This window comes from Papio anubis, chromosome 11 (assembly GCF_008728515.1).
Source record: "Papio anubis isolate 15944 chromosome 11, Panubis1.0, whole genome shotgun sequence".
NCBI lineage: Eukaryota > Metazoa > Chordata > Mammalia > Primates > Cercopithecidae > Papio > Papio anubis.
Window position 1 is genome coordinate 121104187 of NC_044986.1, and position 22593 is coordinate 121126779.

At 38.6% G+C, this 22593-nt stretch overlaps 1 protein-coding gene across 3 annotated transcripts; it reads right to left on the reverse strand.

The window, feature by feature from the left end:
• Window positions 1-1099: 1099 nt before the first annotated feature.
• LOC101023297 (aldo-keto reductase family 1 member C1 homolog) lies at window positions 1100-21127 on the reverse strand. 3 transcript variants are annotated; one of them, XM_017962517.2, is made up of 9 exons: window positions 20841-21127; window positions 18102-18269; window positions 17142-17258; window positions 15749-15826; window positions 15179-15301; window positions 12253-12362; window positions 11813-11978; window positions 8631-8713; window positions 1100-1345 (listed from the first exon to the last, which is right to left on the reverse strand). In XM_017962517.2, the coding sequence occupies exons 1-9, from the start codon at window positions 20922-20924 to the stop codon at window positions 1132-1134; spliced, it is 1143 nt and encodes a 380-aa protein (XP_017818006.1). In that variant the 5' UTR covers window positions 20925-21127; the 3' UTR covers window positions 1100-1131. The 3 variants fall into 3 exon arrangements, with proteins under 3 accessions (XP_017818006.1, XP_017818007.1, XP_003903385.1); XM_017962518.2 differs by lacking the exon at window positions 1100-1345 and adding an exon at window positions 3727-4416; XM_003903336.5 differs by lacking the exon at window positions 1100-1345 and adding an exon at window positions 6608-6873.
• Between the last annotated feature and the right edge of the window lie 1466 nt (window positions 21128-22593).

Below are 22593 nucleotides of genomic sequence, written 5' to 3' on the forward strand. Positions count from 1 at the left end.
TCATATTATGCAATGCTTTTCTATCTTGCTCATCTACCGGTGGAATGTCATACTTACACTCAACCAGAGAAAACTGCTGGATTTCTGCAAGTCAGAAGACCTTGTTCTGGTTGCCCGTAGTGCTCTGGGATCGCAACGAAACTTAGATGGTACTAAGAGCAACAGGAAGTTTATCTAAAATACTATTTTGATGAGAAATGTTTAATCAAAGCATGCTCAGTCTTTTGTAGTCAATCTCAACTGTCTCGGGGAGAGGAGAGAATTTGCATTTTTGAGGAGATGCCAGGTAATGCTGCTGCTGCTGTTCAAGAGACTCCCTTGAGCAGCTCTGGTGCAGAGTGGACGCCTTAGTCTGTTTAGGGAGCCACCTAACAAACTGTATCCCCAGCTTCAGGGCCTCAGCATTTCTGCCTTTCCTTCCAGTGTGGACCAAAACTCCCTGGTTCCCTTGGAGGACCCAGTCCTTTGTGCCTTGGCAAAAAAGCACAAGCGAACCACAGCCCTGATTGCCCTGTGCTACCAGCTGCAGTGTGGGGTTGTGGTCCTGGCCAAGAGCCACAATGAGCAGCGGATCAGAGAGAACATGAAGGTGAGGAGCCGGGCTGTGGGCCTCAGGGCTGCTGCACAGTGTCCTTCACATGTGTACTTCTTGTAAGGCTCTGAGGACACCCTTGGGCCAGCTCCATTTCCCTGGCGTATTCTATGCACAAATGCTTTATGTTCATTGTAAGGGTTTTCCACTCTATCAGAGGAGAGGCAGCATGGGTGGAGAGAATTAGGATGGGACCAAAACAAGAGATTTGGGTTTCAGCATTGAGTTGACAATTGACTTTGTATCCCTCTGCCAGGGACATCTCCTTTTCTGCGTTTTCTAAAACAAGGAATTTAATTAGGTGTTCTTTAGTCTCCAAGTCATTGTGAATTTCTTTCTTTTCCATATATACTCACATAGTATATACTTCTTATATTTATTCTCTTAGAGTTTTATCTTTGTGAAGTGCTTGTTAACTCTGACTCTTTTTTATTGCGTTGTTTGTCCTGTTTGTATGCAGAGGAGATCAAGATTATATGAATACTTTGGGATATAAAACAAACCCTCTTAACATAAAGGCTTAATATAAAGCCATTTATTTAACTCATATTCCAAGTTTGGAAAACTGGCCTGGGCTCAGCCTGAATGTGGCCATGTCCTTCTGTTCCTGGCTGGGCTCTCGTGTGTGCAGGGCAGTGAGGCAGCTCTGCTTCAAGATGGCCATGGGGCATCCGTTGGGGTGCCTCCGTCTCCTCCATGCAGTTCGTCATCCTCCAGCCATCCAGCCCAGGCTTCCTCTCAGCACCAGTCTCCCTGCAGTGGATACCAGCACCAGCTCTGATTGAGGTGGTAGGGGAGTGACATAGACTCTGAGATTCCCTGGTTGTAGATAAGCTTAGTGTGCTGGCTTCTTGAATGCTGGTTATGTGAGCAGTGAGCTCGTCATGTGAACCCACTCAAGACCTCTGGTTGGTCAGGATGTGGTACACAGTGATAATAGCTGAGGTCATGCAGGTGTTTTCTCCCTCCTGGGAACAGTTCTATTTATTCTTCGTTGAGGTGCTGTGTGGACTGTGTTGGTTGGTCTCCAGCTAGGGGGTGGCACTTGCAAAAGAGCACCAGCTGTGGTGGTAACAGTGGGATTTGAGCTTGCCCTAAGTTGCCCAGGGAAAGTGGTTTCTCAGGCAATGAGGGATGGGGTGGGGTGGGCTATGAAGCTCCTAATAGTGTATCTTTGTGTGAAGCTACCAGGGTGGGTGGAGGGGTACCACCAGTGAGTCCAGGTTTAGGTGGGTCTGCACTCTGAGTCTCCTTGAATGAATCAGGCTGCAGCCCCTGCGAGGGCCAGGGGGTGGTTCTCAGGCTGCTGGGGTAATGTTTCAGAGGAGAGTTTCACTGCCTCTGCTGCACAGAAGAATTCACAAAGGGAATGGGAAGTAGTGGGCTGCTTACAGCTTACAGTGAGTTCTCAGACAATTGTAGCTGAGTGGCATGGTGCGGGGTGGTGGCGGGGCAGCTCTTCTAAGAAAGTCCACTCCAGCATCCATCCGCCAAGTACTTATTGAAAGGACTTGTTAAACCACAAACCTGCACTAGATGGCTTTATGAGGTCAAGTCGCGAGACATCTGTGGCCTTGTAAAAGCACTCAAACCTCATTCTCAGGAGACCGTTTTCAGCATTCCTTATCACACCACACACACCACTCCCTGTCCTATTTTCAAGGCCAAGGAGTTTGATTCTCAGCACAAATAACATACACACAGTGCCTCAGCATTTTTCCATGCCCCGACCTCAAATGCCTTGTACTTAAGATTGAATAGCTTGCTCTCCGCCCCCCCCCCAGTGAGCCTCACCCAGCACCCAGGGAGTTAGCAAGGCAGTTTTCATTCCTTTCATTCCTGTAATGCTCTGCTAACAGTGCCAGATTTATATCCAGACAGTGTGTGCACAAAACTCAGACCAGCCCCAGGCCATCAGCTTCCCCACAGAGATAATCATCATGGCTTTCAGGCCACATCCCCCCTGGTCTGCCCACAAGTCTGGATACCCGGCTTCTGCACTCATGTCTGCAATGCACTTCCAGCTCTCCCTTGTGGGTTCTACTCAAGGGCACGTGTCCCCATTTGAGATTATATCACAAAATTCAGTTGGGAGCTTCTTTTACCCTGTGACCCTTCTCTGAGCTCATTTGCTGACTTCGCCAAGGGCCCCTGTGACATGTAGTCAGGAATGGCTTCCCTGAGTTCACACTGAAGACTGGGAATGCCTGCAAGGCACCTCCCACTGCTGCTTCTATTTGTGTATTTCACTGGCTCCCTAAATCCATTCCCACTCTGCATAGGATTAAAGCCTTCTCTTGTGGCCTGAATTTCCAGATCCCCAGTGGGGATGTATACTCTGGAGTGAACTCTGTCCCCTCAGAATCTGGGCATGTGATGATTTTTTCTTGTTTCATGGAGTAGGGCTGTGCCTGTGACTTCTTCAAAGTGTATGTGAAATTTTTTCGTGTTTCTGTTAAGTCTCTGTGTTGGTTCTTGAAAAGAAACTCACAATGTAAATCCCTACACACTAATCTCCAAGTGGGAGAGGCATGCCAGCACTGCCTCCCTTCTGCCATCTTGTACTTTTCTCCATTTTCTTAGTTCTTGATGAGATCTTATAGTTGACATCTGTTACCTTTTGCTGCCCCCTGTACTTGTTTTGTCATTTGTGTTATCTCTGATTTCTTCCAGTAGCTTTTAAAAAGAGATCTTTCCCCTCCCTGGCTAGCTATATTATAACATATGATGCTCATTTACCATTCCAACAATCCTAGGATCCTTAAGATTTAAGCTATATCTACTCTGCAAGTGTTCCATAAATAAAGCAAGAAAGCCTAGATATCAGTACATCTCCTTAAATAATGGTTTACTGAATATTTTAAGCCCACTGTTATGACTTACTGCTCAGCAAAAGCAAAATAGTTTTTTGAAATGAGAACTGCCTGTCGACAAGGTACCTAATCAACCAAGAGCTCTCTTACACAGAGGTTGAAAGAGATTATTGTTGTTTCCATGTCTGCTAACACAACATGCATTCTGTTTCCCATGGATCATAGAGTAATTTTGATGTTCTTGTTTTGTGGTTCAGGAAATATATTTCATAAGTCTACGGCTACCATGGTGATTCATCTGAAGAACCTGGGCAAAGAAAATTGAAAACCTTCCAGAAAAGATTTACTATTCTAGATGCCATTAAAAACATTCATGATTCATGACAGGAGGGCAAAACATTAACTTGAACAGGAGTTTGGAGGAAGTGAATTCAACCCTCATGGATGACTTCGAGGAATGCAAGATTTCATTGGAGAAAGTAATTGCAGATATGGTAGAAATAGCAAGAGAACTAGAATTCAAATTGGAGCTTGAATGTTACAGAATGCTTGCAATCTCATGATGTAATTTTAACAAACGAGAAGTGCTTCTTATGAATGAGCAAGAAAAGTGGTTTGGTGAAATGGATTCCATTTCTTAGGAAAATGTGGTAAACATTGCTGGAATGACAGCAAAGGATTTAGAACATTACAGAAGCATAGTTGATAAGGCCATGACAGTGTTTGAGAGAATTATCTCTAATGCTCTCATGTCCCCATAATGACAGAGGTACCTAACAAAGCCATTCTCAGAAGATAGTCCAGGCGTTATGCAATACATGACTGTCATTGGTGACAGCGAAGGAGTCACTTGTGCCATTTTCAGTGTTTTCCTATGAGGTTTATAGCTTTCTATCCTTCATATCCACCGTTACTACCATTGTGTGAGGTTGCGTGATTTTTTAAATGAAGTTTGGATTCCCTTCTGAGTTTCCTCTTGCATATATTCTACAATTATTCTTCTTGTGATTGCTGTGGAGATGACAAAACTTTATAAAGTTAAAATGATTTTCTTTAAATCAATATGAATTTAACTTCAATTTCATGTAAAAAACATCTACGTCCCCAGGTTTTCTCCACTTCACATGGTTTTGGTCAGTAATTACAGCTTCCTACATTGCAAACATATTAATTTAGAATTATACTTACTTCTAGACATTTGTATTTTAAATCTTGAAGTAAAATAACGAGTAGAATCCAAAATTTCAAAAATACATGATTTTATGCTACCATATATTTACTTTTACAAGAAGTCTTTATAACTCTATATGGCTATAAGTTACTATTTCCTTTCATTCAACCTGAATTCTTCCCTTCAGTATTTCTTTGAGAGAAAAAATAGTAAAATTAGTGATTGGAGGTCCCTATAAAATTTTCTGACATCACAAGTGTTCCTGAAATCAGGTGTTTGGCTTTATGAAATTCTGAGTAAATTTTTTTTTTTTTAACCGTAAGAGTTTTATAAAAATGGATGGTGACAAACTGGAAAAAGTCCATAGCAGTTTTAGTATTTACAAATGACTGACCCAATGATTATTTCACATCTTGAAGTCAGAGTTACACGTGCAAAAGAGATTTGAAATATGAAAGTTTGCTTAAGCGTTACACACTTGACTATTAAGTTTTAACAAAATGTCAATCTTTTCTTGACAATTATATCAATCGGGTTTATGAGATATGAAATTATCATTCCTTAGACTCAGAAAGTTAAGGTAGAACAGGATGGCCGTGGTTTACATGAGGTTTCTTTGAGACATGCTAAGTGTGAATGTCGTTTAGACTTTAATGTGGAGATGCAGGGTTCACACTGTGATCTTCCATTGTAGAATTTGGAGGAAAAACCTGAGCTAGAAATATTTTTTTGGGGATTTCTCTGCCTAGAGGTGATATTTAATGCAGAGAATATCTAAGGTCATCAACGGAATGACAGTAGACCAAAAATAATCCAAAAAAATTGGTCTAGGGCCCTCTAAAGTTTATGGCCTCCTCCAATTTTACAGAGTAAGTAAGTTACGGAAAAATTGTGAGCTGCAAAACTTGGTGGGATGCCTATCAGCTCTGAGACATGCCTTGAGAAGGAATCTCTGAAGGGGTTAACGTGGCTACTAGAGTAAGAAGAGTGGCAGGTAAATGTGTTAGAAAGTGTGCCCAGCTTAAAAACCACTGTTCTCAAAATGCTTTGATCATTAAGCCCTGAGACTATCCCACATTTTCAAAAGTGTTGTCTGAAATGAAAATCATGTCTTCATGATTAGCTGATTGACTTAGTTCCCCTGAAAATTATGTATAAGAATGAAATGCCTTTGTAAGAGTTGTTCTTACAATTTACCAATGTTTGAAAACAGTGTGCTGTTTCACATACCCTGTTCCCAAAAGATGCTTGAAGTCTTGGAACACATGATTTATTAGATTTATTATTTCCCATTTTAATCTTGAGTGCAATACATAATGACTTTGGGATATTTCTGTTTTATACTTGTAACTATGCTTTGCTTAATGTATAAAACATTTAAAAGATTGAATATAACCAATGAACAGCACATTTTTACAATCTAAGAATATTTTCTAAATATGAGGTAGTCAGGGGAATGTGATTAGTCGATGATGACTTTGATGTCCTGCCCCACCATAGACCAATAGGGTCAACGCTGTGACTGGGCACACATCAAAGATTCACGCCTGACTCTCAGCTGTTGGGTTTGTTAAAAAATTGTGGAAAGGGTGCTGAAATGTTTTTCCAAGCAGAGATGTGCTTGACTCTCTCTTATTTAACCTCCTCATACCTGACTTCTAATCACTTTTCCTGGTGGGTGCCCTTCCACCTCCCTGACGCCCCCTCTCACAGGGATGCCTCCTCCCAAGGCTCCAGAAACTCTGACTCTCACACTGCTGGAGGGAGCCCATGAATTGCTGGTCAATATCGCTCACCCTGTAGACTCCATGCTGCATGTGCTTCTTCCAACAAGAGCTAGAGAGGCACTGACCAATACCTGTCACCTTCCCCTTTCCCAGAGGGTGAACCTCCACCCATTCCCACTGCAGAAATGAATCTTAAATGGTTGTTATCATCATCCAACCCTGGCCTTAAACACATAGGCAAATCACAATTTTGGGTCATTAGTGTGTCAGAAGGAAAGAAAACATAGAAGTTATGAAGACCAAAGCAGGTGAAGAATCTTTAGGAGAGAGCATTTAATTTTTTCAAAATGATAAAAAAATTATTGTCTGTCTTTTCTGGCCAATGGGCTTAGCTGTAGCTTGGTGAAGTGATCAAGCAGGAGAGATTTAACCAGAGACGACGTGTCCAGTCACCAGCATAGAGACATCCTGTGTGTCACCATCCACACATAGGGCCTTTTGGTAGACCTCATGCAATGCCCTCCATGTTAATATTCATCAGAAAATGGATAATTAGGGGGGCCAGCAAAACTGAAAAGAGAAAAAAGTATATACACTGTGAATGGCAATGACTCTGTTACTAGCGGGTAGTACAATGTAGGAAACTGCCACTAGTGTAGATGTTAAGAAGTTCATTTTCTGACTGCTCTAGAATCTGTGTTTCTTAGTTTAATGAACATAACTTTATTGTATCTGTATTTTCAAAATAATCACTTAATTCTATTCCTCTGCCTGGAACTTAACACATAAAACACACAAAGTCAAATGTTCAAACGTATTTCTCTACATCTGTCAACAGAGCAAAGAGATATTCTGACTTTTCTATTTCAAATTCTCAGTAAAAACAGGAACTCATTCTGCCTTACATTGAAGAGGAATAAGGTAGATATATGCTCATCACTAACAAACAATTTTGCGTGTGACAATGATACTAGTAGCAATAATACTTAATCACTTAACGTATTATTACCTGCCTATCATATGCAACGTACTTAGTTAGATTCAGAAATGTAAATTGTTGTGTTTGATATAGGGTCCAATATCCAAAGAGCTGCAATGCATAAACCATTTTATAGGCAGAAATAACCGAAAATATAAAGACACAGATAAATGACTGCTCACATATACAGTTACAACTTGTTAATTAGGGAATTGAGCCTATCCTTTGTGATTACACCAAGAGCAAACATTCAGAAGCTTGCAAGTGGTTTACTCCAGATCATATTTGAATTCTACGAAATAGCACTAGTGATTGATTTTATGATGCCAGAAAACATTAATTGGTTGTAAAAAATTTCTAATGCTTGCCACTTTTCCTTCTTTTTTATGATTTCCTTTTTCATTTTGTATTTTCCTCTAAATAATAAAATACTACTAATAATATCTACCAAATTTTGCGTACTTATGATGTGCCATTGTGCGTGTTTTTTTCACACATTATCTCATCATCTCTATTACTTGTTAAAATCTCCACTGCCATCAATTACATAACTTCTTTTTTCTCTCATTTTATGAGTGACTTTCTGTGAATCCTAGAACTTTAGAACATAGAGGAATAATAAACGTCTGTTACTGGTTATAAATTATCTCCAACAATGGTGCTTTTGCATCTACACTCTTCATTTGATTTTAAAATTTCTTCATTCTCTGCACTGAGATCTCTATATTGCAGAACATCAAGGCCAAGCGCTCCTATTCGCTTCACTAAGACAGAATTTTTGTAGGCAAATGCTGTGTTTGGCTCATGGGAAAAGATGCAAAGAAAAGGAGGGAAAAGGTTTGAAAAGATTGAAAATGGTAAATTGACAGGATCTGGCAAGCAATTCCATGTGAAGTAGGTCGGAATTGGAACCTGGCCCACAAGGTTGGTGGAACTGCCTTTCATCTGGTAAGACATTGTGCAGGTTGGGAAGAACAACATATAAGCAAAAATTTGGAAACATCTAACGTGACCACATGGGCAATATCTGCATCATGGCCACTAGACAGTGGTAGAAATGCGAGGCCTACATGGAAGGTGCACATTCAGCAATGATCTTGGCTGCTCTGGAAAGTTCCATGGAGTTATAAGAGCAGAGGCACAAGTCAACCCACGCTGACCCCGGGCCACTCTCCCTGCCAGAGAACAGAGCTCTGGAGTGAATCCAGGAGGAGAGGCCCAGAAAGCTCCTGTCTCACCTCTGTCTCACATTGGCCTCTGTGCCCCTAGTGTGGAGGTAACTCTCAACACTCATCCTACATTCCTCCTCTGAAAATAAATTAGGACACCCATCACCAAAATTACTTACATATCAAGGGTCAAATATCGTATATTTCTGTCTAGGCCATCTATGGCTTTCATGTCCTCTGAAGTCAACTGGAATTCAAACACCTATCAAAGTAATAGAAAACTTTAATTATTTTTAGATTACATCATTGCCAATTGGGAAACACCAAGTAAATCAGACAGTAGGGTGCACAGACAATACTTAAGAGATTGATACGTTTCCAAAATTTATGAAAGACCTCTCTAAACACTCAAGGGGTCAATGAAAACCAGACGAAGAGTAAGCAGAAATCCATTCCGAGATAAAGTATTTTGAAACTGTACAACACTGCAGATAAAGAGAATATCTCAAAAGATGCTGAAGAAGAAACAGCTGACATTGTGCCCACATGATAGGGTCATGTACCTAGAAGACCCACAAGAATCTAGAGGCAAATTTTGTAATGTCTACCGTAATTTAGTAGGTTTGATGAATAATGTTGAATATCTATCTCTCCAATGCACAGGAATAATAGGAAAAATTAGTTTTCAACATTACTCGAGCCTATGATTATCTAAATATTAATGATTTCACATTAAAAAAGCATGGGTACTCACTGCATAAATTTGGGAGACTCTAAATATCAAAAAGATGTCACTCTAATACATTAAATCAAATAAGCGTACAAATCAATAGGGAAACTGAAGGAGTAATACAGAAAATGAGAGAAAGAGTAAAAAATGACAGCAATGTAACACTTGATGAATCTAGGTAAGAAGATGTGTTGCATTATTATTTTAATATTTCTATTAAGATTTCTAATATTGGAAAACCCTCATAACAAAATGAAAACTTTTCAAAAACTATTATAATTATCAGTAATGGAGAAAGTTATGAAATTAATGTTATTTATTAAAATACCGTTTATTAATAAGTGGGAAATTCATATTATGATCATGGATTGGAAATCTCCATATTGTCAAAGATTCCGTTCTCTCCACCTTGATCTGCAGGCTTATTACAATGTCAAGAAGAGACTAAAACATTTATTTGCTTGCAGAAGTTAATAAGACAATTCAAAATTTTCAATAACACATTAGTCAAGAATAGCTAAGATATTATTAAATAAATGAAGAAGTTAGAAAAATATTTGTAACATACTGGAAGTAAAATTTACTTTTTAACATCATAGTACAGAAAAGTAAATAAGTTAATTGAAGATGGAAGAGAGGCCAGATAATTGTTCATGGAAATTTCATATATGTTACAGGTAAAAAAATCAAGTTATGTGAGCAAATGTGAACTTTTCAATAAATGTTGGTGGGAGATTTTGCTAAAAATTTAAAAATTAGGTATGCATGTTTGGTTCCTTATTTCATATAAGTCAATCCTATTTGAATTAACCAAATTTATAAGGAAAGAATATTAATAATTTTGTAAGATAACACAGTAAAATATTGTGATAGTCCCAATACAGGATAAGACACAAAACTCACAAACCACAAGAAAGAGACATGAAAAATGAGTATACATGAAGTACAGAAACTTTTGTTTGTGAAAACATAACCACAGAGAATATGACAACACAGGTAAAATTTGGGAGACGTTATTTCAAGAATACATTCAAGTCTCTAAAGAATTAATATCCAGAATAAATACATATATGTGTGGTTTCTAATTAATTGAACATATATAACACATATGTCATATATATATATCTATGTATACTAGATGAATTAGAGAACATACAAACGTATAAATACTGATAATTTCCACAGTCTTTCATGACATTTCCTTTTTATTTTGTCAGTTTTCTAATGTCTAAAAATATTTTAAAAATCATATAGTGAATGCTATTACCTAGATTCATCTATTGTTTCATTGTCATTTTTTACTTTCTTTCTCATTCTCATTCTCTATGTCATTATTTCAGAGTATCCTATGGATTTCTACACTGATTTTACTTAAGGTTTTAGAAAATAGTGACATATACATATATGTGATATATGTCATATATACGACATAGGATTTACAATATATACACCATATATGATGCATATTTAATGTATCTATATATAACTAATTAGAAAACATACATATATATGTATGTATTTGGATATTCTTTAGAGACTTGGATGTATTCTTGAGAATATATGAAATAATACATCAATTTACATATATTCATATTCATACATATACCTATTAATATATTATATCACACATATCATATAACTGATAGATTATTTAGGAACATGCCCTCTAACAATCACATGTCCCTGTATCCACTTGCTTGGTTATATGAATTTCCAGCTCCTTCCAATAAGAGGTGGTGTGTATTTCCTCACCCCTTGAGTCTGACCTATCCTGTAACTTGCATTAGGTGATAGAATTTCCCAGAAACGATGGTTGGCAGCTCTGAGCCTAGACATGAAAAGGCTTTGCACGTGTCCACTCACTGCCTTGGGGTCGTGCCCGGTTCTGAGACAAACCCTGGGCTGGATGACTGGAGGATAAAGAACTGCATGGGAGAAGGGGGCGCTCAGACAGATGCCCCATGGACATCCTGAAGCAGAGCAGCCTCACTGCCCTGCATGCACATGAGAGCCCGGCCAGGAACAGAAGGACTGGACTGAGTTTAGGCTGAGCCCAGGCTAATTTTCTAACCATGGAATCTTGAGCTCAATAAATGCTTTTGCATTAAGCCTCTGTGTTAACTGGGTTTGTTTTATAACCTTAGGTATTGGTATAAATATGGTCTCCTACACATAAAATAAAGACAACCACCTCACAAAAAAAAAAAAAAAAAAGCAGAGTTAAACAATTCACAAAGATAAAATTCTAAGAGAATAAATATAAGGAATGTATACTACATAAATATACAAAAAAAAAAAAAAACCAACAATGATTTGGAGACTAAAAAACATTTAATCAAACACCTTATTATAGAAAATAAAGAAAAGGACATATCCCTAACAGAGGGATATGGATATCACTGACTTAACGCTCATTCAAATCTCTGGTTTTGATCCCATCCTATTTCTCTCCACCTGTGTTGCCTCTCCTGTGCCAGAGTAGAAGAAATCCTTCTGATGTACACAAAGAGTTCATGCATAGGAAATACAGGGAAATGGAGCTGGCCCAAGGGTGTCCTCAGAGCCTTACAAGAAGCACACGTGTGAAGGACACTGTGCAGCAGCCCTGAGGCCCACAGCCCGGCCCCTCACCTTCATGTTTTCTCTCATCCGCTGCTCATTGTAGCTCTTGGCTAGGACCACAACGCCACGCTGCAGCTGGTAGCGCAGGGCAATCAGGGCTGGGGTTCGCTTGTGCTTTTTTGCCAAGGCACAAAGGACTGGGTCTTCCAAGAGAACCGGGGAGTTCTGGTCCACCCTGGAAGGAAAGGCAGAAATGCTGAAGCCCTGAGGCTGGGGATACAGTTTGTTAGGTGGCTCCCTAAACAGACTATGGCATCCACTCTGCACCAGAGCTTCTCAAGTGAGGCCCCTGAACAGCAACCTCAACATCACCTGGGATCTTGTCAGAAAAGCAAATTCTTCCCTCATCCCAAGTCAGCTGTCGGTGAACTCCAGGAAACAGCGTGAGCTCATTAAATTTTTTTAAATCAAAACAATGTTTTACGTAAAATTCCTGTTGCTCTTATTACCATGGTTTTTCTCGATGGGATCCCAGAGCACTATAGGCCACCAGAACAATGTCTTTGGACTTGCAGAAATCCAGCAGTTTTCTCTGGTTGAGGTAAGGATGACATTCCACCTGCAGATGTGCAAGATGGAAAAGCATCAGATAATCCAAAAGTTGTATTAATATTAAAATGACCAAAGTAAAAGAAGCCGAATAATATAGAGCATTAAATTCGAACTGAGAATATTATTGTCAATAAATGATCTTTTTCATAAAAATAAATTTTATGCCCCTCTCTCCTAAGAAAACAGAAATGCTATTTCTGAGCACAAGCAACTCTACGAACCCTATCCTGGTTTCTCAATAACTCCGACCACTAGAAGGAGACATGGCCAATTTCAGAGCTGGGATGAGGCAAGATTCTTTGAGCTTTCGGCATCATATCGTGCCAGAAATCAAGAATTTGGTCAAAGAGTCATGAGAGAGGTGTGAAAGACAAAATAACTAGTTTCCTAATTAATAACCAAAATGTATACATATATATGTATGTTTTCTAATTCATCTAACATATTTTATACATATCATATATGCCATCTATGAGATACATATATATCCATATATAATGGATGAACTAGAAAACATACATATATGTATAAATACTGATACTTTTAATAATCTTTCATTACTTTTCCTTTTTGGATGATAGATTTGTATGATGACATCTCAAATGTCACCAGTGGGTTTCCTGTGAAACAAGTGCTTTTGTCTTTTAGACCTACCCTCAGGAGTCTTTGACCAAATTCTTCTTTCACATATATATATATGTACATATATACCTACTGAGTAGTATAAGCATTGAAAAATAAGTAAATTGAATTAAAAAGCATAGGACAAAAATCCATGAGTCTATAGTAATTAGAGAGAGAATGAGAAAAAGAACACAAATATTTGTCTACTCTGATGGTGGTCATTATAGTAATTACATTCTCAGTATATTGCTAATTGAAGGAAGACATTAACTTTTACCCGGACTTAGCGGAATAATAGTTTATTAGTTTTACTTGTTGAGAAACTATTTTTAGTAAAATGTCAGGTAAGAGTAGTTAAACAAGTGGTTAAAATTGAAAATTTTCTGTAAAAAACCCAAGGAAATAACAAACAAGAAAACAGAAATACAATACAAAAAAGTTCAAATCACTGATGTATACTCAATCATATGTGAAAATTTGTCATGGGACTATGACTTCTTCTGTCGATAATTATCCCCCAGCAGACTACTAGTAATCGTTAAAGAGAAAACATGTGTTAAAAACAACAGATCTGACCATCGTTAGTTTAACCAAGTTTTTAAAACTAGCTTCACTGCTAGTGGGGCATTCTGTGATTGTATGCAGTCTAGTGTGGTGCAGTTTGAAAACCACGGCATGATAAAAACATTTTCTTGCCCCAAAGGTTTAAACCAATGTAATAAAACATTCTCATCTAACTTCTAATTTACAGAAACCTTCAATAACTGGGAAAAACAAGTTAACTGATATCAAAATACAATGGTATAAAAACAACAGAATTCTGGTTAAAAAAGAAGAGCTACAAAAGACATTTTGATTAAACAATGGAAAATTCAAATATAGACTGGACACCAAATGACATGAGGGCACTGTAGATGATGTTCTTAGATACAGTAATGACACTGTAACTGGGAGAATATCATCATTCCTGTGACATGCTTGGAGAGGTCTCTAGGGGTCAATTGGCATCTTTACAATTTACCTTGAAAAGGTTCTAGAAACATTATATATATTTATGCAAATATATCCCTATATAACATTGCAAAATGGTAGTAATTTTGAACAGAAATGGTAACATGGGCCTCCAGTAGTATTTTTATCAAATTTTTAGAAAGTTTGAAAATTGCCATATTAAAATATTGGGGAACTATTAGTATTAAAACCACATTAATTTCTCATCGCTTTTATGTAATTATCATGGCACCATATCATTATACCAAATTCACACATTTTATACATTATGTATTTCCACTGTTGATCTTTACTCATTAACTCTAAATTTTTAAAAATGAAATAAAAAAGTGTAAGGTACTGGGAAAGGTGTGGTGACTTTAATGCTGAAATGTGTGTAACACTTGGGGGCAGTCAGTTTGATCAAGGAGGCCTGGGATCATCAATCAGGATGCAAGGAAAAGATGGAATTATGTCTAGGCTATGAAAGAACCACGCATAGAATAGATGTGTTTAAGCAGCTGATTGCGTGACAGACTCCAAAGAACAGCAGCCGACTAGGAGCGGGGCAGTCATTGGTCAGCTCGATGTTCTACTGAACCTTCCTCAGCATTGATTTCATCCACTGTGAACAGATATCTCCATAAACATGTCAGTTTCTCTTTCTATCATGGATGACCTTCATTGTCTACAGATAATTTTTAGTGTATCTATGCCCTTGGTCAAGGAGTGTGAAAGCAGAGATACCAAGAGGCACTGAGACATCTGAACCCCATGGAAATCCCTAGTATTTCTCTTCTCTTGCTCTCACTTTCTCCTTATGTACTGCTCATTCCATCTTTTCATGGCTTCATAACTATGCACAATTTCCTCCAAATCGACTTGACCCATCCACTCTCTGGTCATCTTTCATAGCTTAGGGGTAAGTCCACCTTTCCCTGAATCTAATTGACAATCCTTAGCCTCCTTGATTGAATTGACTTCCCCTAAATATAACTCACAATTCAGCATCAAAGTTGCAACACTTTCCATAAGACTTTTCTAAGCTGGGTACCAGTAGGAGCCCTCTATGCCTTTCTAGACAGAGGCTTTGCTCTCTAGAATCTTCTCTTTTACAAAGATAAGTGGGACTAAATGAATGGATACTTGGCAATAGGACAGAAAGAGGGGCATGAAGAGCAGAAAAGAGAGGAGGCTGAGGGCGCTCACCTGGTTGCAGACAGGTTTGTACTTGAGCCCTGGCTTGTTGAGGATCATTTCCAGCTGCCTGCGATTGAAGTTGGACACCCCGATGGACTTGGCCAATCCTGCATCTTTACATTTCTCCATGGCCTGGGAAAAAGGAATTGTGAGGTGTCATTAGTGTAGTCAACTGAAGATCAAGATAAATGTGACACAGAACTGTGAAAGAAACAACTGTCTAGATATGACAATCAAACTATGTAGCCATGGTTCTTAAAAGGGAGAAAATAAAACAGAAAATTGGGGAAGAAGATAGTGATTGCAAGAGTAAGAATTTGTTTCCTCCTTAGGAAACTGGAGAGATTAGTGCACAGGCAAGGAAAGAAATCCCAGTCCTCCTTACCCCCAACCCTTCTCCTCCACTTCTCTCTTTTGTATGCCTGTCATTTCTTTTTCCTTACTGCTTACAAAAACTATCTTTGTAAAACTCCTAAGTTTTTGATCCAATGGTGCATTTTCCATTCTTGCACTTGGAAGATAGGAAACAGATGTCTCCTATCTCATCTTTCTTATCTGTGCTCTCCTCCAAGCACTCACCTCCCATGTAGCACAGAGATCCACTGCGTCAAATAGTAATTTTCCATTTTCATCTTTTGGGATCAGTTCCTCACCTGGCTGAAGTAGAAGCAGTCAATTTAGTGATGTCACAAATCAATTTCCCCATATAAATTTCCCCACACATAGCCATGCTCTGAGGTACATTTAAGGACACTAATCCTCCTTGAGGTAGGTGACGCAATGCTCCTGAGAGTGATATGTACAAAGTGTGCTACATATGAAGGTATAAGGAATGTCTTCAGGGACAGACTTCCTCTAATCTCTTATAACTATTATATGTATAAATAAATATCATCTTTCTGGTTGCTAATGGAGTGTCATCATTGACTTACATTACTTTCTTCTGCTCCTATTATTTTCTCTGTGACAATACCTCTCTTCAACTGCAAAAGACCTTGATATCCAGGAATAAAGGATTGTACTTTTGACCCAGATGCCACTATGAGAGTTCTTTATCTCCCTGAACATGTGATGTTCCATGGACAGGACCATGAACCAATCATGGTCCATGGAGGTGTTTTCAAGGCTAGTTTGGAAGTTGGGAGATGCACAGGAGCTCACGGTAATGACCATGAGCCTGAAAGTGCTCCAAAGCCATAAATGCCATCAATGAAAAAGGTTGGAACAAATATTTAAAAAGCTTTTTGTAATAAAGTAGAGATAAGGATGGAGAAAGGATACATTTTTAGAGATTTTATCAAATTCTGAATGTAGCTATGGCATTGACTTCCCATTTTTATATCTAATACACCCTTGCATTAACTAGTCTGAGTAGTTTTCTGTAACCTTAAAACAAAAGTTATGAATGACACAAGAATTCATGGGTAAGCAAAAATAAAAACTCCAGTGTGAAAAAAGAGGAAGCAGAAGCAACAAGGTTTCACATGAAGGTTTGTAGTTTAAGACACACTCGGACTGAATTCTTGCCCCTTGAAAAGAGGCAAGAAGATGGCAACTCATTGTTCACCCTATGTGCAACAGCTTTTCTGGACACCACAACTTCATGAAACTCTGTGTCTGTTAACATCCCAAAAGGTGAACTCAGGAGTCATAACTAAGACCTTGTGCCTTCAACGAGATGATTATCACTTCCTCAAGTTTTTGAGACAGAGGCTTTGAGGATTCTGCACTCTCTTTTCTTGTACACATGCATCATGGAAGTATGGATTCAAAATGTATTCAATAGAAAGGGAATTAGGAGTTGTGTTTAGGGCTCTTCTTCCATGTTATAATCCCTATGTCCTCCTAAGAAAATGCTTAGTTCAAATATCCATGAAAACAATCTAGGAAAATGCTTAGTTCAAATATCCATGAGAACAATATTTATGCTGACAACAAAAGTGAAATAAATTTGATCACACAACCTGCCTACCTTTAGAGACACTGGAAAATGAATAAGATAAAGGTCAACATAGTCTAATTGAAGATTTTTCAGTGACCTTTCCAAGGCTGGTCGGACCAACTCTGGTCGATGGGAATTGCACCAAAGCTGCAGAGGTGAGAGAAAGGAAGTTGTGTAATGAAAACGTGAGCCAATTTTACTAGTTTGCTCGACCTAATATTTAGACATTTTCTACTACTTCAAAACTAATGACCACAGGCAAAATTATTCTCTCTTTTCTTGTGATGCCTTTTGTTCTGCCATATCCTGATGAACTTTGTAATATGTTGGATATATTGTTAGTACATATATTGAATGAAAGAGTGAAATTACTCAAAGGATAAAAATTATTATCAAATCATAAGCATACCCATTATCTGAATTATCTTTGGTATGTTTTACAACTCATGTTAGTAGTGTAATTATTTCCTCTATTCAGCCCAATGGGTGAGACTAAGTATCTTTGTGGTTTAGAAGCTTAGGAAGCAAACACAGTTTTTAATATGTCAACTTGTGCTGGACACAATTTGAGACAATGTAGGCATTATTATTTAATACAGAGCTTGCTTATATTGCTTTCTCTCTCGGTATGATCAACACAATAATGGAAACTGAGAATCGTAACAAATGTAAGAAACTCACCCAGGAGGTAAGTAATAATATAATATGATTAGGATTCTTTCTGATTCTATATTCTATGTTAAACCATACTGATCTGTGCTGAGCTCAGAAAGGAAAGGCACTTTGAAGTCATGAATTGGAACACTGCAAAGATGAGAAAGTCATCTTCATTTCCTGCTTTTGATTTTAGTTTTACTACATGAATAATTGTGAATAAATTGAAATAAATAAGCACAATTCACCCTCAACTATGGATCCAGTCATAGAATTGCCACCTCCACACAATTACCATAAACATATGTACACACAAGTTCATCATAGGCACGGTACCTTTGAAGTGTAGAATATGTCTTCTCTCTTCACAGTGCCATCTGCAATCTTGCTTCGGATGGCCAGTCCAACGTACTCCTCATTATTGTATAAATGAGCAGAATCAATATGGCGGAACCCAGCTTCTATTGCCAATTTGGTGGCCTCTAGAGCTTTATTTTTAGGAACCTGGGGGAGCAACCAAAGGTAATATTTTCTGACTAATGTGCCTGAGGGTTAGTTCAGGCACAAGCAGTGACGTTCACAAAAATCAGCTTTTCCTCCTTTTTGGATGAGTTCTATATGTAGAATCATAAGCCCATCCCAGTCAGCCTGGGTCCTTCCCAGTTAGTAATAAAGGTTGGGCATAGCAGGAACTTCTGCAGTCACAGAAAATCACTGCTTGATCACTAACTTGGAACTGTCCCAAAAATAATTTCAGGTTCAGTGATTTTTTTTGAAAAATTAACAGGATGCAACCTACAGTTATAGAAATAATCTTAATTAATTTTAGTATGGTGAAATTAACACGAGGAATGGCCGGGCTCGGTGTCTCACACCTGTAATCCCAGCACTTTGGGAGGCCGAGGCAGGGGGATCACGAGGTCAGGAGATTGAGACCACCCTGGCTAACACGGTGAAACCCCGTCTCTACTAAAAACACAAAAAAACTAGCCGGGCGAGGTGGCGGCGCCTGTAGTCCCAGCTACTCGGGAGGCTGAGGCAGGAGAATGGCGGGAACCCGGGAGGCAGAGCTTGCAGTGAGGGGAGATCCGGCCACTGCACTCCAGCCTGGGCGGCAGAGCGAGACTCAGTCTCAGAAAGAAGGAAAGAAAGAAGAAAAAGGAGAGAGAGAGAGAGAGAGAGAGAGAGCAAGTGTGAGAGAGAAACAGAGAAAGGAAGGAAGGAAGAAGGGAGGGAAGAAAGGAAGGAAGGAAGGAAGGAAGGGAAGGAAGGAGAGGAAGGGAGGGAGGGAGGAAGGAAGGAAGGAAGGAGGACGGAAGGAAGGAAGAAGGAAGGAAGGAAGGAAGGAAAAGAGAGAAGGGGAAATAGCCACATGGAAGGAATTATGAAGGAATGCAGTGTAAGCTCCTGCGATTCCTCTCCCAACCTGTTGCTGCACAGAACGCTCTGACTTTATCCAGCATCACATTTTGTCAATGTATGCGAACTGTTGTCGACAAGAGATGCTCTCTACATACTCCATTAATAAGATTTTATCTGGGACTGCTTACATTGACTCACTCTGCCTAGCAGATACAAAACTTCCAGTCTCCAAAAGGAAAGCAGGTGCACAGAAACTCCACAGTTTGCACAAGCAGTTACTTATAGCCACCATTCTTATAAGTTAGGAAATAGCGAGAAATCCACCTTGTCAAATACCAGCAGGTTTATATTGGAAACAGGTCTGTCTATCTATGGATAGCAGTCTATTATGTTAAGTCTTTTCTACCCAGCCTTTGGCCATTCTGTCTACATGACAGAACTAAATACTAGGAGTAGAGATGTATACACTAAGGATATTGATTTGTATAAGAAATAGACTGCAGGGAGTAAGTGATTAGCAAAATGGGGTTCGGCTCCACAAATTCAAGGCAACTTTTTAAGGAAACATGATTGCAGTGAAAGTTACAATTATTGACTTATATAACAAATGTGGATACAGATTTGAAAGTATATCTTTTAAATGATAAAAACAGAAACAAAGCAAACTGTTTTCCTATCTTAAAAGTATTTCAGAGGCTTTCTTTTTCCCACGAAATTACAAGGAACTAGATACTGGGTCTCACAGCCCACTCCTCATATCATCCTTGATCATTTCTTTGCTGTGCGAGCACTCAAAGGCTCACCAAGGCCGGAGTTTCAGTGGTGTTCTCATCTTTACTTCCTCTCCGAGACAATTTATATTAAAGTAAACCACTCCTGTCAATGGTCTTCAAAATGTCCCTTTGTAAATCCTTATATTGTATAGATGAGAAATGTGAGACTCAAATTTTATATAACTAGTCCCTATTCACACACATCGTATTCCCACGACAGTCTTGAGATACAAGTTTTCTTCCAGTATAGAAAGAGCTAAACCTAGAAAATAAAATCTATTCCATTAATTTTCTTGTCAGAGAAACAAGAAATTTCTGTTATAATATTTTGATACAAATCTGACCCATATAAACAAAGACAAAGAATTTAAATTTTCCTTGTTAGGTTCTAGTATTTTTTTTTTCTTAAAATGAGGATATTTTATCCTTTCAGGTAATTTTCCCAGAGCTGAGAGTAGTACATGGGAAATTCTCTTTAGTCCAGCTCTAGTATTACAGTTTGGTGCCCGAGGCCGCCCATCAGAACAGTGATACTCTCCCAACAGATTTCATGCAACCCGTCTCCACTAACTTTTGCCATAAAGATTCCTCTGAATTGTGTCTTCTTGGAAGAAGTAAATATCTGTTCAACTATACAAAGAAACAGAGAAACCACTCCCATTGCAATCAATCTTCAAGAGAGGGAGCAGGCAGGCCGTGTTCTTTCTGCGGAGTTTTATAGACTCTGACAGGCTGTGAAATAAACATAAACAGAAGACAAAACAGTGCCCCAAATAAGCAGTAGATGACCCTGTGACCAGACTGCATTGCAGAACAAAGACTGACGTTTAAAGGGGAGTCATGCAGAGTAACTTGGGAACACAAGTCTGACAACTTGGTCAGCTTCCACTTACTCTAGCTTTGCTCCTTTAACTCTCAACACTAAAAACATTAGTGTTACCTCTGCAGGCGCATAGGTGCCAAATCCCAGGACAGGCATGAAGTGACCATCATTCAGCTTCACACACTGATGTTTCGAATCCATTTCTGTCACTGGCCTGACTGGCAAATGTGTCTTTCTTCCTCCCTCACAGGCTATAAGACAAATAAGCAGGCAACGCCCCTGGACACACTGTCTGCTTGTTAACCAATGGCATGTGAGAGGAGGGACAGAGGCAGTCTTACATAAGCTATGATAAAAATTGAATCCAGTTCAACCGTTTCTTATCTAAGAAAATTCCTAAGTAAATGATTATGCAGTCATGATACACTCATTAATTTCTCTCTGAAGTATTTTTGCTATTCCAAGTCTCTACTTATGAGACATAAATTATTCAAAGAGATTTGTAGAACAAATTGTGAGTTTACATAAGACTGTAGAAACTTCCAGTTACAGAGCTCTTTTTTGTTGTTTGTTTCATGGTGATGTTCCTTCTGTATCTTGCATTATTTGAAATGATTAATTTTTATTTTTCTCTCTCTCACACACACAGTTTAAAGGAATGACTAATGAGCATTTCACTAAAATATTGCCCTCAATTAAAAATTAAAGTTTATTTATTTATTTATTTATTTTTTGAAATGCAGTCTCACTCTGTCACCCAGACTGGAGTGCAGTGGCACAATCTCGGCTCACTGCAAGCTCTGCCTCCGGGTTCACAACAGTCTACTGCCTCAGCCTCCCAAGTAGCTGGGACTAGAAGCACCCACCACCATGCCCGGCTAATTGTTTTGTATTTTTATTAGAGACGGGGTCTCACTGTGTTAGCTAGGATGGTCTCAATCTCCTGACCTCGTGATCTGCCTGCCTCGGCCTCCTAAAGTTCTGGGATTACAGGCGTGAGCCACTGCGCCTGGCCTAAAGTTAAAATTTTTAAATGCATTACTGTTTTCATCAGCAAATTTATTGTTTCTTTCTTATTAGCCTTGTAAGAGAAATATCCCTTCCTGATCAAGGTGCAGTCCCGATAAACTTGTGTTGCTGATGTGGGTGTAAATAAAAAATAAAATTCCATGTGGTTTTACTAGAGGATTTCTTATTAACAGCTTTTGGACTTTGGATATAATTTGTAACACGCAAACTGTGCCTTATCTTATTTGTGTTTTCCAGCCAGTTTTATAAGTTACTATCAAAAAGTAACAAGCCAAAAACCTGGTAACTATTAGATATACTTTATAATATTGTTAAACACTATTCATAAAGAAAAACTGGTAACTAATGACATATAAACTGGTGAATAATCCTCACATGGGATAATTTTTACTTTATCTTCCCTCTGGAGGGCAGGTTAGAACATGAATGTAATTTGCATGATCCATGATTCACATCTTGGAAGAGTCACAACCTGCAGTGACCTGATTGCTTCTATTGGCTTTTTCATAAAACAAACAGAAATTGAAACATAGGTAAATTGTTATACATTGACATAAATGTAATATTATAAAGATATTGAAATTTTTCACAGAGGATAATTTCAACAAGATGGTGGATTATAAGACTCCCATATGACTCATGGAAACATCAGAAAATACCTAAAATTGAGTGAAATAAACTTATTTGTTTATGGAGTGGCTCAGTAGAGATTCAGGGTGACTATACACATACAGATGTTACAGGCAAAAGACTAGGGGAAGAGACATGCAATAGTCCATCTAAGCCACTGAGGAGAAACTGGGATACAAAATTTTGTAATAGCAAGTGATTCAAAAGCCAT

Coding starts and splice junctions, on each gene's coding strand:
- LOC101023297 (XM_017962517.2), bottom strand. CDS start 20,924: ATGGATTCGAAACATCAGTGTGTGAAGCTGAATGATGGTCACTTCATG. Junction 15,827..17,141: donor ATTTTCCAGTGTCTCTAAAG/GTAGGCAGGTTG, acceptor CTTCTACTTCAG/CCAGGTGAGGAACTGATCCC. Junction 8,714..11,812: donor GGATGAGAGAAAACATGAAG/GTGAGGGGCCGG, acceptor TTACTTTGATAG/GTGTTTGAATTCCAGTTGAC.